A 14,216-nucleotide genomic window follows, 5' to 3' on the forward strand; every position below is an offset into this window, starting at 1 on the left:
CTCCCCTCTGGCAACTGCCAGTTCATTTTCTGTATTTATGAGTCTGGTCATTTTTTTTTTTTACATTCCATGTGTAAATAAAATCATATGGTATTTGCCTTTGTCTGACTTATTTCACTGAGCATAATACCCTCTAGGTTCATCCATGTTGTTGCATATGGCAATATCTTATTCATTTTCTGGCTGAGTAATATTCTATATGTATACATACCACATCTTCTTTATCCATTCATCTATCAATAGGCACTTAGGGTGCTTCTATATCTTGGCTATTGTAAATAATGCTGCAATAAACACAGGGGAGCATGTATGTTTTAAAAATCTGTGTTTCCATTTTGTATGGGTAAATACCCAGTAGTGGAATTACTGGATTATATCGTACTTCTATTTTTAATTTGGTTTGGGAATTTCCATACTATTCTCCAAAGTGGTAGCACCAATTTCTACTAATTAGCACCAATTAGCACTAATTCCTACTAACACTGCATGAGGGTTCCTTTTTCTCCATACCCTTGCTAACACTTGTTATTTCTTGTCTTTCAGACAGTGGCCATTCTGACTTGTGTGAGGTGATAACTCATTGTGCTTTTAATTTGCATTTATTTCCCTGATGATTAGCGATGTTGAACATCTTTTCATGTATATGTTGGCCATCTTGAGTCTTCTCTGGAAAAAAAAAGTCTATTCATGTCCTCTGCCCATTTCGTAATTGGTTTGGTTTTTTTGTTTGTTTGTTTTCTGGGTTTGTTTTTTTTTTTTTTTTTTTTTTGGTATTGCATTGTAGAAGTTCGTTATATATTTTGGATATTAACCTCTTACTGGCTATGCCATTTGCAAATATCTTCTCCTATTCAGTAGTTTGCCTTTTTGTTTTGTTGATGGTTTCCTTTGCTGTGAAAAAAACTTTTTAGTTTGGTTCAGTAACAATAGTTTACTTTTTATTTTGTTTTCCTGGCCTGAGGAGACATACCATAAATATGTCACTAAGGTTGATGTCCAAGAGATTAGTGCTTATGTTTTCTTTTAGGAGTTTCAGGTCTTACATTTAGGTCATTAATCAATTTTGAATTTATTTTTGTGTATGGTGTAAGTGGTCTAGTTTTCTCAACACCATTTATTGAAAAGACTGTCCTTTCCCTATTGTATAGTCTTTCCTCTTTTGTCATAAATTGACCATGTAAGCTTGGGCTTATTCACTGATCTGTGTCTTTTTTTTGTGCCAGTACCATACTGTTTTGATTACTACAGCTTTGGAGTATATCTTGAAATATGGGATTGTGATACCCCCAGTTTTGTTCTTCTTTCTCAAGATTGCTGTGGTTACTTGGAGTCTTCCACACAAACTGTAGGATTATTTGTTCTAGTTCTGTGAAAAATTCAATTGGAATTTTATTAAGTGTTGCACCAAATCTGTAGATTGCCTTCGGTAGTATCGACATTTTAACAATATGAATTCTTCTAATCCATGAGCCTGGAATGTCTTTCCATTTGTGTCATCTACAATTTCTTTCATCAATGTCTTACAGATTTCAGAGTATAGGTCTTTCACCTCCTTGGTTAAATTTATATCTAAGTATTTTATTTCCTTTCCAATATCTTTATTCATTTATTATTTCCATATACATCCCTAATCTCTCAAACTTTGTTCATGAGACTATCTACACTAGAGGTAACCTAGAAATAACATACTGTGTCATTACTGATATGTGTCAATTATTTAGAACACTATTTGGCACACAGAAAGCACTCACTAAATGTGGAAGGAAGGAAGGAAGGAAGGAAGGAAGGAAGGAAGGAAGGAAGGAAGGAAGGAAGGAAAGAATGCATAAATTTTACAAGAGACAAAGTATTTTTCCAAGTGTTTAACAAATTTTCAGTCTTATAAAAAAAATAGTGTTTCTGGTGATGCCCACCTTTGTACTAATAATATATTCTAAATCTGCCATAATCAATGTATATAAAGTGCACACACACACACACACACACACACACACACACTGACTTACCCTGGATTAAGCACTTTTTATGATAAGTAAGTCTAAGCTCTGGCTTTGCCTCTGATTCATGTTTAGGTAGACATTTTTCTAACCATTTAATGAAATTCACAAACGTATTAATTAATATGTACTTTGGAGTGGATAACATTCTTAGCTTTAGGAAATTAAAAGCAAAATATCTATTTTCCCCTATGAGCAAGAGTTGAGATTTGACCTTTAATATAGAATAACATTTTACTTTCAAAAAGTGATTATTTAATTTAGAAATTTCAGCCTTACAGAGGAAATGCTCAGATGGTTTGCAATAGAAAATACACAACCAAAAAATATATGAAAAATGTGTAGCCACAGGAGTAATTTTAAATGTAAAATTAAAAAATCATATAAAATTGGTGAAAGTCACAAAAATGACTCCCAGATTCTTCCACATACTACTGATAAGAACAAAAGTGCTTTTCTGGATCGTAAGAGGTCATTTATATCCAAAGCCTTAAATATTTATACACTATTTGGCCAAGAAATGACACTTATAGAAATATATAATGATAAAATAATCATGATTGTTTACAAAATTTTATGCACTTGCAGGCTCAATTCATTGACATTTCTGAGAGTGAAGAATTGGAAATGACTCTTCTGGCCAAATGATATAACATTAAGCAGATAAATCGGGCTACATTTACTCAAGAGCAAACTTTACAATGAAAAAATATTATAGAGGCAGAGACACAGAGAATAATATCCAAGCTAGGTAGTTCTGAAAGGACACAAATTTGTGAAAAGCACCTGTTCAGTACAATGACTTTGGGGAAAATTAGAATATAAACATATGAATATGTATATATGAGAAAAAAATACACAAGACTAAACATCTTTGCTTTTTAAACAGCTGCAACTGCTACATGTAAAAATGAGATAGTTGTACCTCCCTATAGTCATTTTAGTGTCCACAGGAAATATTGCCACTAATAAATATTTATCACTTAAAATAGCCTTCATAAGAGATAATCATGACACCGCCAAACTCCAACTAACATATACTTATATATTTAAATTTTTTTTCAGTTTATTTATTTATTTTGAGAGAGAGAGAGAGAGAGAGCACAAACAGAGGGGGGGCAGAGAGATGGAGAGAAAGAATCCCAAGCAGGCTCCACACCATCAGAGTAGAGCCCAGTGTGGGGCTCAAACTCACGCATTGTGAGATCATGACCTAAGTGCAGATCAAGAGTCAGATGCTTAACCTACTGAGCCACCCAGGCGCCCCATACACTTATACATTTTATGCAACATTTGTTATACTGTGTTTAATTGTATATTTCTATATAATGTTTTTAGCTAATGAAATTCTCGCTTCAGAACAACTAAAATGGATATGGTTCATATTTGTAAGGAAAATTTAAATGCTTTGTTCCATTCTTTGAAAAGTGTTCTTAACATCATATTTTTATGAAGATATTCTTATATTAGTACAAAGGTTCCATAAAAAGGAACAGAGAATTTCATTTAAATATGAACAATGATTTAGAAAACAAAGACAATTAAGAATAAAAGATTCATGTTTGGCTTCATTTAACATGCTTGTATGTATCTGAGACGTAGAGTCTCAATTGAGGTACAAAATATATAGAAGAAAGCACTTCATGTACTAATGCAAGTTTTAAGAGGGGCCCAGGAAATTTCAGTTCTAAAGGATAAGGCAGTTTCTCCATTGATCAAGATTTCCCGCCAGAGCACAAATAATGCTCTAAATAGACAGAGGCTAATTTAATAAAGATCTACATGGGTTATTGATGTAATATCATTAGTTAAGGTTCAATTACAAACATTTCCAAACTTTATGAAGTTTCTTTGTATCTCTTGTGGGAAAGTAGACCTTTGGGCTCCTCTTCCAGACACTGAATTTTTATTTTTTTCAGACACTGAATTTTTAAATTATCTACATATTCCTCCAGGCAATGTCCTAGGTTAAGAAGATAGAAGTGTTGTGTAAAACCACATGACAACATCTGAGACCGTTTGTGACCCTGTGACTGGATGAAGGATCTGCATGTGAAATCCGTAGGTAACCTCTTCTCCACGTTTTCACAATATTTACTTGAAGAGAATTTACTTCCATCAACAGTTCCAGTCAATCACGAATTGCAAGAAAAAACGTGTGGGGGATGTACAGTCTCACTTGCAATATTACCACTAACATTACCTTTTCCCTGAAGCTGCTGCTACTCAGCAGCCCTGAATCCCTTATGTCCTAGGTCTCAGGTTAAGTATTTTTTTTTTAATTTTTTTTTTAATGTTTATTTATTTTTGAGACAGGGAGAGACAGAGCATGAGCAGGGGAGGGGCAGAGAGAGAGAGGCAGACACAGAATCCAAAGCAGGCTCCAGGCTCTGAGCTGTCAGTACAGAGCCTGACGTGGGGGTCCAACTCACGGACCATGAGATCATGACCTGAGCTGAAGTCTGACGCTTAACCAACTGAGCCACCCAGGGGCCCTGGTTTTCTTGACGTTTTGAAAGAACCCTGCTTTAGACGGCAGTGCTATAACCTGTGTGTGAAGTCACTTATTCCAAGTTTGCCTTACTTGTTCTCCTTTTCTTACCAGAGACATCTCCTAGAATGCAGCCTGACTTTTGATACCTAATTTCTGTAAATTCATTTAACTTGTTTTCATCTAGCCACCCACTTCACTTATAACCTGTGTGGTTAACTATATAAACATATTAAGATGCACTAAAAAATAAAAAGAACTTACATCCTTTATCAAAAACTGAAAAATAAACTATGGTCCCTTTTCCACAATGCTGGTGAATTTTATATTTGTGTTTCTATTTTTTCCTTGCATACCAAATATACTGTAAACCAGAGTTCAGTTTTTTTTATCATTATTATAGATGTCATAGATGTCAACGCCTGTAAATGTGTTACATCTTCTGGTATGGCTTATCATCACCTGATGTATTTGGGGTGCAGATTCAACTTTAAGCAGATTTGAGCTTTTCTTCTCTTTAAAAAAATTTTTTTTAATGTGTGTTTATTTTTGAGAGACAGAGCACGGGCAGGGGAGGGGCAGAGAGGGAGACACAGAATCCAAAGCAGGCTCTAGGCTCTGACCTGTCAGCACAGAGCCTGATGCGGGGCTTGAACTCACAAACTACAAGATCATGACCTGAGCTGAGGTTGGACAGTCACCCAACTCAGCCACCCAGGCACCCCGCAGATTTGAGTTTCTCAATAGTAGCTGTGCAAATACCTGGGGAGGCTTCTCATACACTTCCTAAGACATCACTCCTCTTCCAGGAGGCATTCTACCCTGTTAAATACGTTAAATTCTACCCTATTAAAATACGGTACCCAGACTTTTTTTTTATAATTTTTTTTCATGTTTATTTATTTTTGAGACAGAGACAGAGCACGAGCAGGGGAGGGGCAGAGAGAGAGGGAGACACAGAATCCGAAGCAGGCTCCAGGTTCTGAGCTGTCAGCACAGAGCCCGACGCGGGGCTCGAACCCACGAACTGTGAGATCATGACCTGAGCTGAAGTCAGACACTCAAATGACTGAGCCACCCAGGCGCCCAATACAGTACCCAGACTTAAGTGCAGTGCTACAGATGTATTAGGATGAGACCAGAGTCCAGGGAAACTGTTGTCTTCCTTGATCTGCCAACACAGAACTACCTTTGGGGTTGGCCATATCAGGCAAGCAGCTAAAAACCAGGGCCTCCTCAATAACTATTATTACACCAGGCCTCCTAAATCCTACACGTATACAATTGATTTCTTTGAGCCTGACCTTAGGACACTATCTTTATGTTTCACCACCCTCTCCAAAAAAGCCTCACCTCTCCCCAGTCTTCATCTCTATCTAAATTTGGCTTCAGAGACATCACCTCTACGTGAAATTTTATGTTGTTTTTTTTAACTTCTGTACAACTTTATTGTCTACTTACCCTATGAGAATGAAAACACCACAAGAGAGAAGCTTTTGTCTCGTTCACCCAGGATATTGCCTGGGATATAATGAAGAGCCAACAAATATCTGTTAGATGGATGTGTCAGTCTTCATTAAGTTCTACCTTCTTCAATTCTGGAGAAAAGGCTTAGATGCAAATATTGTCAATCTAACATATCACCCAATTCTCTGAGGCAGCACCTACTGAAAATTTGGTAAGGATGCCTTTCAAACCTTCACCCAAGTTACACAGGTCCACTGTTCATCAAATTCTGTTTAGGATATAATGAGAAGCACCAAGTACAGAATCCTGTATGTTATTGAATTCCTTTCAGAAAGACAATAAGCCTTAATTAGCATATTTTGGGAAAGGGCATGCCAATGCTCCTCCCTACTTTCCTGTATAATTTGGCCCATAAGTCCTGATCAAAAATCGAAATGCCATTAGAAAGATCAAAGTCAATGATAACATTTCCCTGAATTATCAGTCTAGAGACGCAATCAACAAGGAAAGGAGACCTCGGTTGTGTTACAGACCCCCTCTCTAAAAGAGACCTGTGACCACCACTTTGTCTTTTCCTCTTTTCATTGCACAAACATGGCAATTCTTTGAGGATTGGCGTTGAGATCAGCAGTTTCACCAGTTGCTTCTGGAATTCATCATCTTTGTGAAAACTGGTCATTTGCTTCCTGTTCTCCGGTGCGAGGCCTACTCTTGGTAATTTCTAATGGTCGGGGACAGTCGTTTTATGAGCACGATCCTCTTAGCAAGCAGGAATATAAACTGCCTACTTCCATTCGCTGGCAGACATGGCTTTCCAGTTTGAACATCACTCTCTTGTGTGCATGAAGATAAAATTAACACAGGAACCGGGTGGCTATGTGTTCCACCTGACAGCTGTTACGTGCTCTAAACAATGGGCCCCTCACACACTTTCTTCCTCGTGCTCTAAAAATAGCCTGGCTGTCTAACTCTTACAGGTTTTGCAAGCTTCGAGCAGCTGTTCAGCTCTTCCTGCATTTATTCTTGTAGATGACTGTTACGCGCTCTCGCTTTCCTTTGTCTTTTTAACCATTTGCTTTTCTCCTCCTCTCCACAGCCAAGGTTATCTTGGCAAGTTCTCCAAGCAGCCCCACTAGTATCTTTAGATGCCTCTCCCTTTTCTTCCTCTTGGAGATAAGTTATCATCATAATGTCAGAATTTCCTCTAGGGGATCTTTCCTTAACTCTTGGGTTTTCCTTTCCTGTTAGACTTTCTATCTAGGTACACGCAACAAACACCATTTCTCTTGTTTTCTACTGAAGCCTCGGTGTTTAATTTATTTCCTGGCACACAATAGGCATGCAATAAACATTTATTTAATGAATGATAAACATTTTCTGCAATTCCTTAATTTTGACTTCTGAAATGTAAGGCATACACCTGACTATGTCCTTGTACTCTTCCTGGTCTTTGAGAGATAGTTAACAGGCACTTTCTTTTAGTGTTACCATGAATCCTTCCTTACCAACCAAGTTTCTGTTTTTGTTTTTGTTTTTCTTTTAGCGAGTCACTTATAACTTGAATAGCAGTGCTCGATTCAGCTTTCATGGTCTTCAGGGGTATTGCTTATTGATGGACAATGAAGATGATCCATGGATATACATACACATTTATGGTAAGATATATATTAATATATTACATGGCATACATAATATATAGTGGCAGATAAACCATCATCACAAATACCTGAACATACAGTTTTATACACATTCTGTGTATTTAGTGTTCAGGATTCTTGTCTTATTGCAAAGAATTCATATGGAACTACCTTGCTGTACAAAAAAAAAATTTTTAGTGATAGCGACAAGGATTTGGGGTGGGGAGGCTTTGGGGAGCCTTGATTCTCCACCCACCTCTGGGCACCTGCAGACGTGGGCCAGGCAGCTAGCCTTGTGAGGGAGTGGGGAGCCGAGGCTGCCCTGAGTCCCTGTGGACACTTGCACACACAGGCCCAAAAAATAATTTTAAGAAGAAATTAGTAGAGTGGGTTTAATGAACTTTTTGCATGCCCATCTTCAATCTGATGCTAGAGATACCTAACTCCTCTGAAAGGAATGTCTGACATGTATGCAAGGGTTATATTCAAAACATGACCCAAATATTTACTTACCTTTGTTGGTATTAGAAATCAGCCTATTTATAATTTCCTTCCATTGTGGGCATCTACAAACATTTTCTGTCTTAAAAAAGTTTAGAACCAGCAAGTAACAGAAAAGTACAAGCGCTGAATTACAGATCTTGGAAGAAAATCAGCCAATTTATACATCATCTTGATTTTAGGGAGAGTTCATCCAAGGCACATGTACTTTTGTAAGAGACTGCGGGACATGGAATGCTAACAATCTTCATTGTCAGTGAACTTCCTAAACTTGTGTCTGAATGTCTCAGGCCTCACTTTCAGCTCATTTCCTCTTATTGAACAGAGGCAGGACAGCTGGCCAGCATCTAGCATCTGCACTGTCCTCAGTCTTCCCTAACTGAGTTACGGACCACGCTTCTGAAATGGGAGAAGGCCAATTTGAAACAAAAGTAAAAACTCTCAAAAAAAAAAATCTTGTGGGAAATAACATTTTAAACTGAACTTTGAATGGGCCTATAGATTAGGTCAGGGGACGGGCCAAAACACTGAAGTGCTGTCCCTTGAACAATTCAGATTCATTCTTAGATAGTATTACAGGGTCATAAAACACCAGGCTTGGAAATTAAAGATGTTTATGTCTCATCAGAAAGTCTTTGAATGTAACTCTCTGGCATACTGCCAAAAGGGCAGCTCTTTGGGGGAAAACCCTATGCCAAAGGCCAAAGAGGCAGCTGTGTTATTCAGCTCCTGAGAGCTTCCAACTCAACACCCACACAAGCTCAATTATGAGCAAATTAAAGGGATCCAGACTGAACATAGTAATTCTGGTAATTTAAATAAATAGAGGAAAGTCTACAATTAGTAGGAAAAGATTGATTTTCTGGAAAACCCAGAAAATGACACCCTAACCCCTTTGAATAAGCATAGTTACATCCAATTATTTAAAAATAAATTTCCTTTTATTCATCATTTTAATCATTCTGATCTGACTTAAAAGTGGCCACATGCATGCCAGCAAAAGTATTCCCAAAATAGAAGCAGAATAGCCTCAAAAAAAAAAAAATCTATACTGGCTATATAGGACTTAATGACATTGAGTAGAATTGTAATCAAAGTTTTATATCTACATTTTAGAGCACATAGATAATGTACAATTCGTGTCTACCTTTTTTAGTGCAGAGAAAAACTGAAAGTAATTCAGAAATAACAGAGATTGAATATTGGGGAATCTATTAATATAACTCACTATGTTAATAGAATAAAGAACAAAATACACATGGTCTTTCTGTATAGATCTTTAAAAATCACTTGATAAAATTAAACATCAGCTATGGATTAAACAAAATGAGCAAATGAACTTTTTAAGAAGCTAGGAATACGAGGAAATTTATTTAACTTGATAAAAACATTTCTTCTATCAGGAAGCATCAGCAAATTCATAATTAATGGACAGAGGCATGTAGTATGCACGTACACAGTGAAAGCATTCTTGTTTAATGTTTAAGTTCATTTTGATAAGCTGATCTAAATAAAGTTCATGTGGAAGAATAAATATATATGAGGAGCCAAACTGATTTTACCAAAGAAGAAAAATCAGAGGAAGTTTTTCCTAATAAGTTATCAGAATACAACGAAATAGCATAACATAAACAAGGTGACACTGGCATGGAATAAATATGTCAATAGAATATGTCTAGAAACTGACCCATGTATGCAAGGAAACTTAGTATTCAATGTTATTACATTCTGAATTAATGGGGACAGGATGTAACAGTCAATACATGTCATGAATAATTCACCTATTATCACAAATAAACATTTTTCTGCCTCATTCACTGTGGATAAATATATTACAGATTGGTAAACATTTTTTAAAAAGCCTTTAGGGCACCTGGGTGGCTCAGTCAGTTAAGCGTCTGGCTCTCGATTTCGTCTCAGGTCAAATGCTTCATGAGTTCAAGCCCCACATAGGGCTCTGTGCTGACAGTATGGAGCCTGCTTGGGATTCTCTCACTCCCTCTCTCTCTCTGCCCCTCCCCTGTTTGCTCACTCGCTCTCTCTCTCTCAAACTAAATAAATAAACGTAAAAAAAAAGCCTTTAAAAGTACAAGAAGAAAACAATGTGGCAAGTATAAAGCCTAAAGGTCATGAAAATGGAAATTTTTTACTGAGACTAAAATGTTTTTTATAGTAAAGGATATCATAATCAAACTAAGAAGACAAATAATAGACTGCAAGAAATTCTTTGCAACATACATAACAACTTTCTAAAGATAAAAAAAATTAAGAAATGGAAATATTTTTGGCAAAGGATATAAATAGGTATAATCATAGAATATAAAAGACAAAAGGACCCTCCAAAAAAAGCCCCAAACCAAAAAGACTCCCCAAACTCTCAATCCCAACTTCAGTCAAAAAGGGAAAATTAAATTGTCAATTCAGATGCACTCATAAAACACAATACAACTATTATAAAGAAACACAACACACAATACACACACACACATACACGGGTGATGCAGCGAACAGAATGCTGCGTATACATAGCAAACTATTTTTAAATCACGTTTGTATCTGGAGATGAGGTGGCTTCTTTCTCATAAGAGTTGTCTGTCTTTTGAAACGTTAAGTGAAGTAAATGGAACTCACTTACCTTTAAAATAACTTGAACATAATATGCAAGTTAAAATACTAGCTTAGACTCAACAGCAAAAATGAAATAAAAACAAAGAAGGTACTAATGGGGACTGTCAGCCTTCAAAGATTCCTGCAGACTTTGTCAAGGAGAACTATCCAATAAAAATTACAAGATAAACAAAAGGTTTTCTCTTTTTAATTTTGTACCATAAGAAACTGCCATTTTTCCAGGTCCAAAAGAGCCAAATAGCATTAATTGGAGATTCAGCCTTAAAACCTTAGGATTGATTGTTTGATTATTTATTTTCCACTTGGAAGATTGGACCTTGATCCTGCTATCCTACAAGCAGAGCCGCAACTTTTTTAGTAAATATATTAATTCCTTACTTTGGCCCAGTGCTATTTATAGAAAACTAAACAACATTCTTTTCACCTAATCAAACAGGAAAGACACTTCCAAATGTTTACCATTCTGATATCATCTGAGTTTATTCACTAAGAAAACCAACACATCTATTGAGCTCATTCAATTGTTCTGGGGAGAGGGCTCAGAAAGCCTCTAGAATGTTGACCCTTGGAGCCCTCTGCAAGAGTCTTAGCTTTAAATTGGCATTTACTGGAAGAGATCAAGCTTTGATGGTATATGAAATAGTTTTTTTTTTTTTTAACCATATTTTACTACTTCTGCTGTGTGGTGCATTTAAGCCAATGTTTCGGCACTTGGGTCCTGAAGTAAATAGCTCATGACCTCTGCCCAATTATGTAAACTGAACAAACAGTACTGCTATTTTCATTTATGGTATAATTACAGTAGAATGCAATGAGTGACAGCCATACATATTTTCGAAGGGCTATTTCAATTTAAAAAAGAAAACTTCTCAAAGTTTTCAGTAATAAAAAATATACACAGAAATACCATTTCTGGCTATGACTTAGGTTTTATTTTAATAGATTTGACAATATTTTTTTTTTCTTAAAATGAGTGCTATGTATTGATGGTCACTTTCTGTTTTAATTAAATGAAGAAAATAGTAATATATTCTTGCCCCAAATTAAAAGAAGTTTTTATCCATTCATTTTCCCCATGGAGAAATTAGAAAGATACAATAAAAATACTTATCAAGCATTTTGTAAAAATCAAGTTTTCCTCAAATTATTAATAATAACCTTGGTCACTGTCACACATTACTCCTTTGGTTTGTCAAAGGTTCACCCTCAAGAAAATCCCCTATTCCAGCCAGTGCTCAGGATTTCTATCCCTCTCTCACTGTAGGTGGTTAGAACAAATGTATCCTAGTGACCTAGTTAATTTATAGAAAATGGAATCAATTTCCCTTGTTTCATCCTGACTGAACGTTTTTCTGAACTTACCTGAGTAACAGATAAGCACTATTTATCAGATTGCTTGGTGGAGCACAAAGTTTTGATTATTTTATACTCTTATTGCTACTAATGAAATATGCAATATGCCTCAAAAAATTTTGCAAAGCATGGCCTGCGAGCACCCAGCAGCAATGAGTATTTCCTGAGGATTTATTTTGCACGGACACCCTTCTCTCAGAATCGTTTCTCTCCAAGTGCCTATGAGGGCACAGCAATGTTCTTGGGTATCTGAGCTGTCTTCCGGGTTCCCACATCCTAGGACCTGGAGAACACAATTTGCAGGGGCCCTTGCTCTGCCCTAGCACCCAAAAGTCACCCAGAAATTCCCTGCAGAGCTCGGAAACTCAATGAGGTTGTGCAGGCATGGACCCAGGGTACCCTGACACCCTCGATCTGGCAAACCCAGAGACCCTTTTTTCCCTTCAGTGTTAACAGTGTCTGGAGATGGGCATTTAAAGAGATAAGGCTTCCTCATTGCTGCTACCCCTAGCCACTGTACATGGAGATGGGCAACCCTTTAGAGGATTCATTTAACCACACTATCTTCCCAGACCCTGCAACAGGTGCATACGTGAGAAATGCAAAGGCTCTGGAGGAAGTGAGAGTACAAATACAGAGGCAGGTGACTTACTGGTGCCTATGGTATTCTGACCATCTGGAAGGAATAATCCTATTGTTCTGACCTCTATGAACCACTTTATAAAAATATCATTTCTCTCTCTTTTAAAAAGGGGTAATTACAATTAGATGGTGAGAGGAGACAGGGAGATGGGATGACCACTAGCCCCTCCTCCAGGCTTCAGCAGACTTTGCCCCCTAAGGTTGGAGCTGAAGAAACAAAGGGAGGACATTCGGGAAGACAGATGGGCTGAGGCTGGAGTGCTGACCTGCATGTCACTGGCCCTCACTTACCAAGGTCCATGCTCTTTGAGGCTTTCAGATTCATTGATTCAGGCTGCCTGGCTGGTGTCACGGATCTGAAGTGGGTGTGCTGATCTGGAAAATACACTGCCGAATCCACCCCAGAGCTATGGAAAGAAGCCACATGCCATATTTAGATTTAGAGTAAAAAAAAAAAAATTTTTTTTCTCCTTTGGTCAAGGAAGCAGTTGTCATTTTGAACACAGCCCCTCCTCATTCACCCTATAGTTCCCAACAATGTATTTGCAACGAATTCTTGAATCTCAGGTTGCTTTCATGAAATGTAGCAACTCTATTTTTAAGTATTTTATCACACTCCACAATTTAAATAAAATATTCTCTGGCTAATATCATGTTTTCCTCTTCACTGATTTCTGCTAATTGGGATCCTGCTGTACAATATAGAACTTTCAGTGGGAAAGGCGAGCCTGGAATGAACTGGCGCTTCAAAGGAGGTCACTGGATATTAGCAGAACCTAAGAGCAGGTTAAGAGATTTCTGTGGGCTAAGCATGCCCTTCCTTTAAAAACAAGTGAAAGGGTTGTATCCTTTAGAGAAAACCATCCTGCTGAAAGACTGATGGCCGCAGTAGTTTGGTTTTCTACTTTATTTAGTTCCATTTCCTAAAACTAACGTTAATACTGAGCAAATAGTCTGCTCATCGATAATATAAAAAGGAAATAACAGGAAAAGCACGCTTGACAATTTAGACACAAGATACATTAAATGCCCATCATAGGCTTCCTAGTACTTGTAGTCCATCTCAAATAACTATTTCTGCTAAATATTTTATTTATTTTTGCTTGAGATTGAAAGGGATTATATAAGGGAATTGCAGACAATGCCTTATTTCGTGGCTAGAAAATAAATCATATTTATAAATTGTATAAATTAAATTATAGCTGCTTTCTCCCTTGATATTATCATATATTTAGAAAGTTAATATGGTGGCTCATTTCAACATAGCTTTATTCTAATTTTAAATGCAGTGAAACCCAAATCAAGTATCTGATAAATCTGAAAGTACCGAGTGAGGTTGAGGTTTCAAACAGTTGGGATTTGACACTTTACGTGAACAATAAAACAACAACAAAAAATGAACTGTTAGGTATGAGAATCCTAAAATGTACAGGGGACCTCAATTTCTTAACCAAATATTCCAAAATAAGTTTAATCTTTTCCTGAAACTCATTAGTTATG

At 36.9% G+C, this 14,216-nt stretch overlaps 1 protein-coding gene across 4 annotated transcripts in view; it reads right to left on the reverse strand.

Annotated features, from left to right (window-relative positions):
- The window catches only part of PARD3B (par-3 family cell polarity regulator beta), a 1,011,329-nt gene that overhangs the window by 371,038 nt on the left and 626,075 nt on the right, over window positions 1–14,216 (reverse strand). For all 4 annotated transcript variants that reach the window (XM_019446282.2, XM_019446285.2, XM_019446284.2 and 1 more), the window contains one exon: window positions 13,008–13,123. In XM_019446282.2, the coding sequence (XP_019301827.2) occupies window positions 13,008–13,123 (116 nt within the window). The remainder of the gene's footprint in view (window positions 1–13,007; window positions 13,124–14,216) is intronic.

This window comes from Panthera pardus, unplaced genomic scaffold, assembly GCF_024362965.1.
Source record: "Panthera pardus isolate Hobbes unplaced genomic scaffold, ASM2436296v1 HiC_scaffold_10, whole genome shotgun sequence".
Lineage (NCBI taxonomy): Eukaryota > Metazoa > Chordata > Mammalia > Carnivora > Felidae > Panthera > Panthera pardus.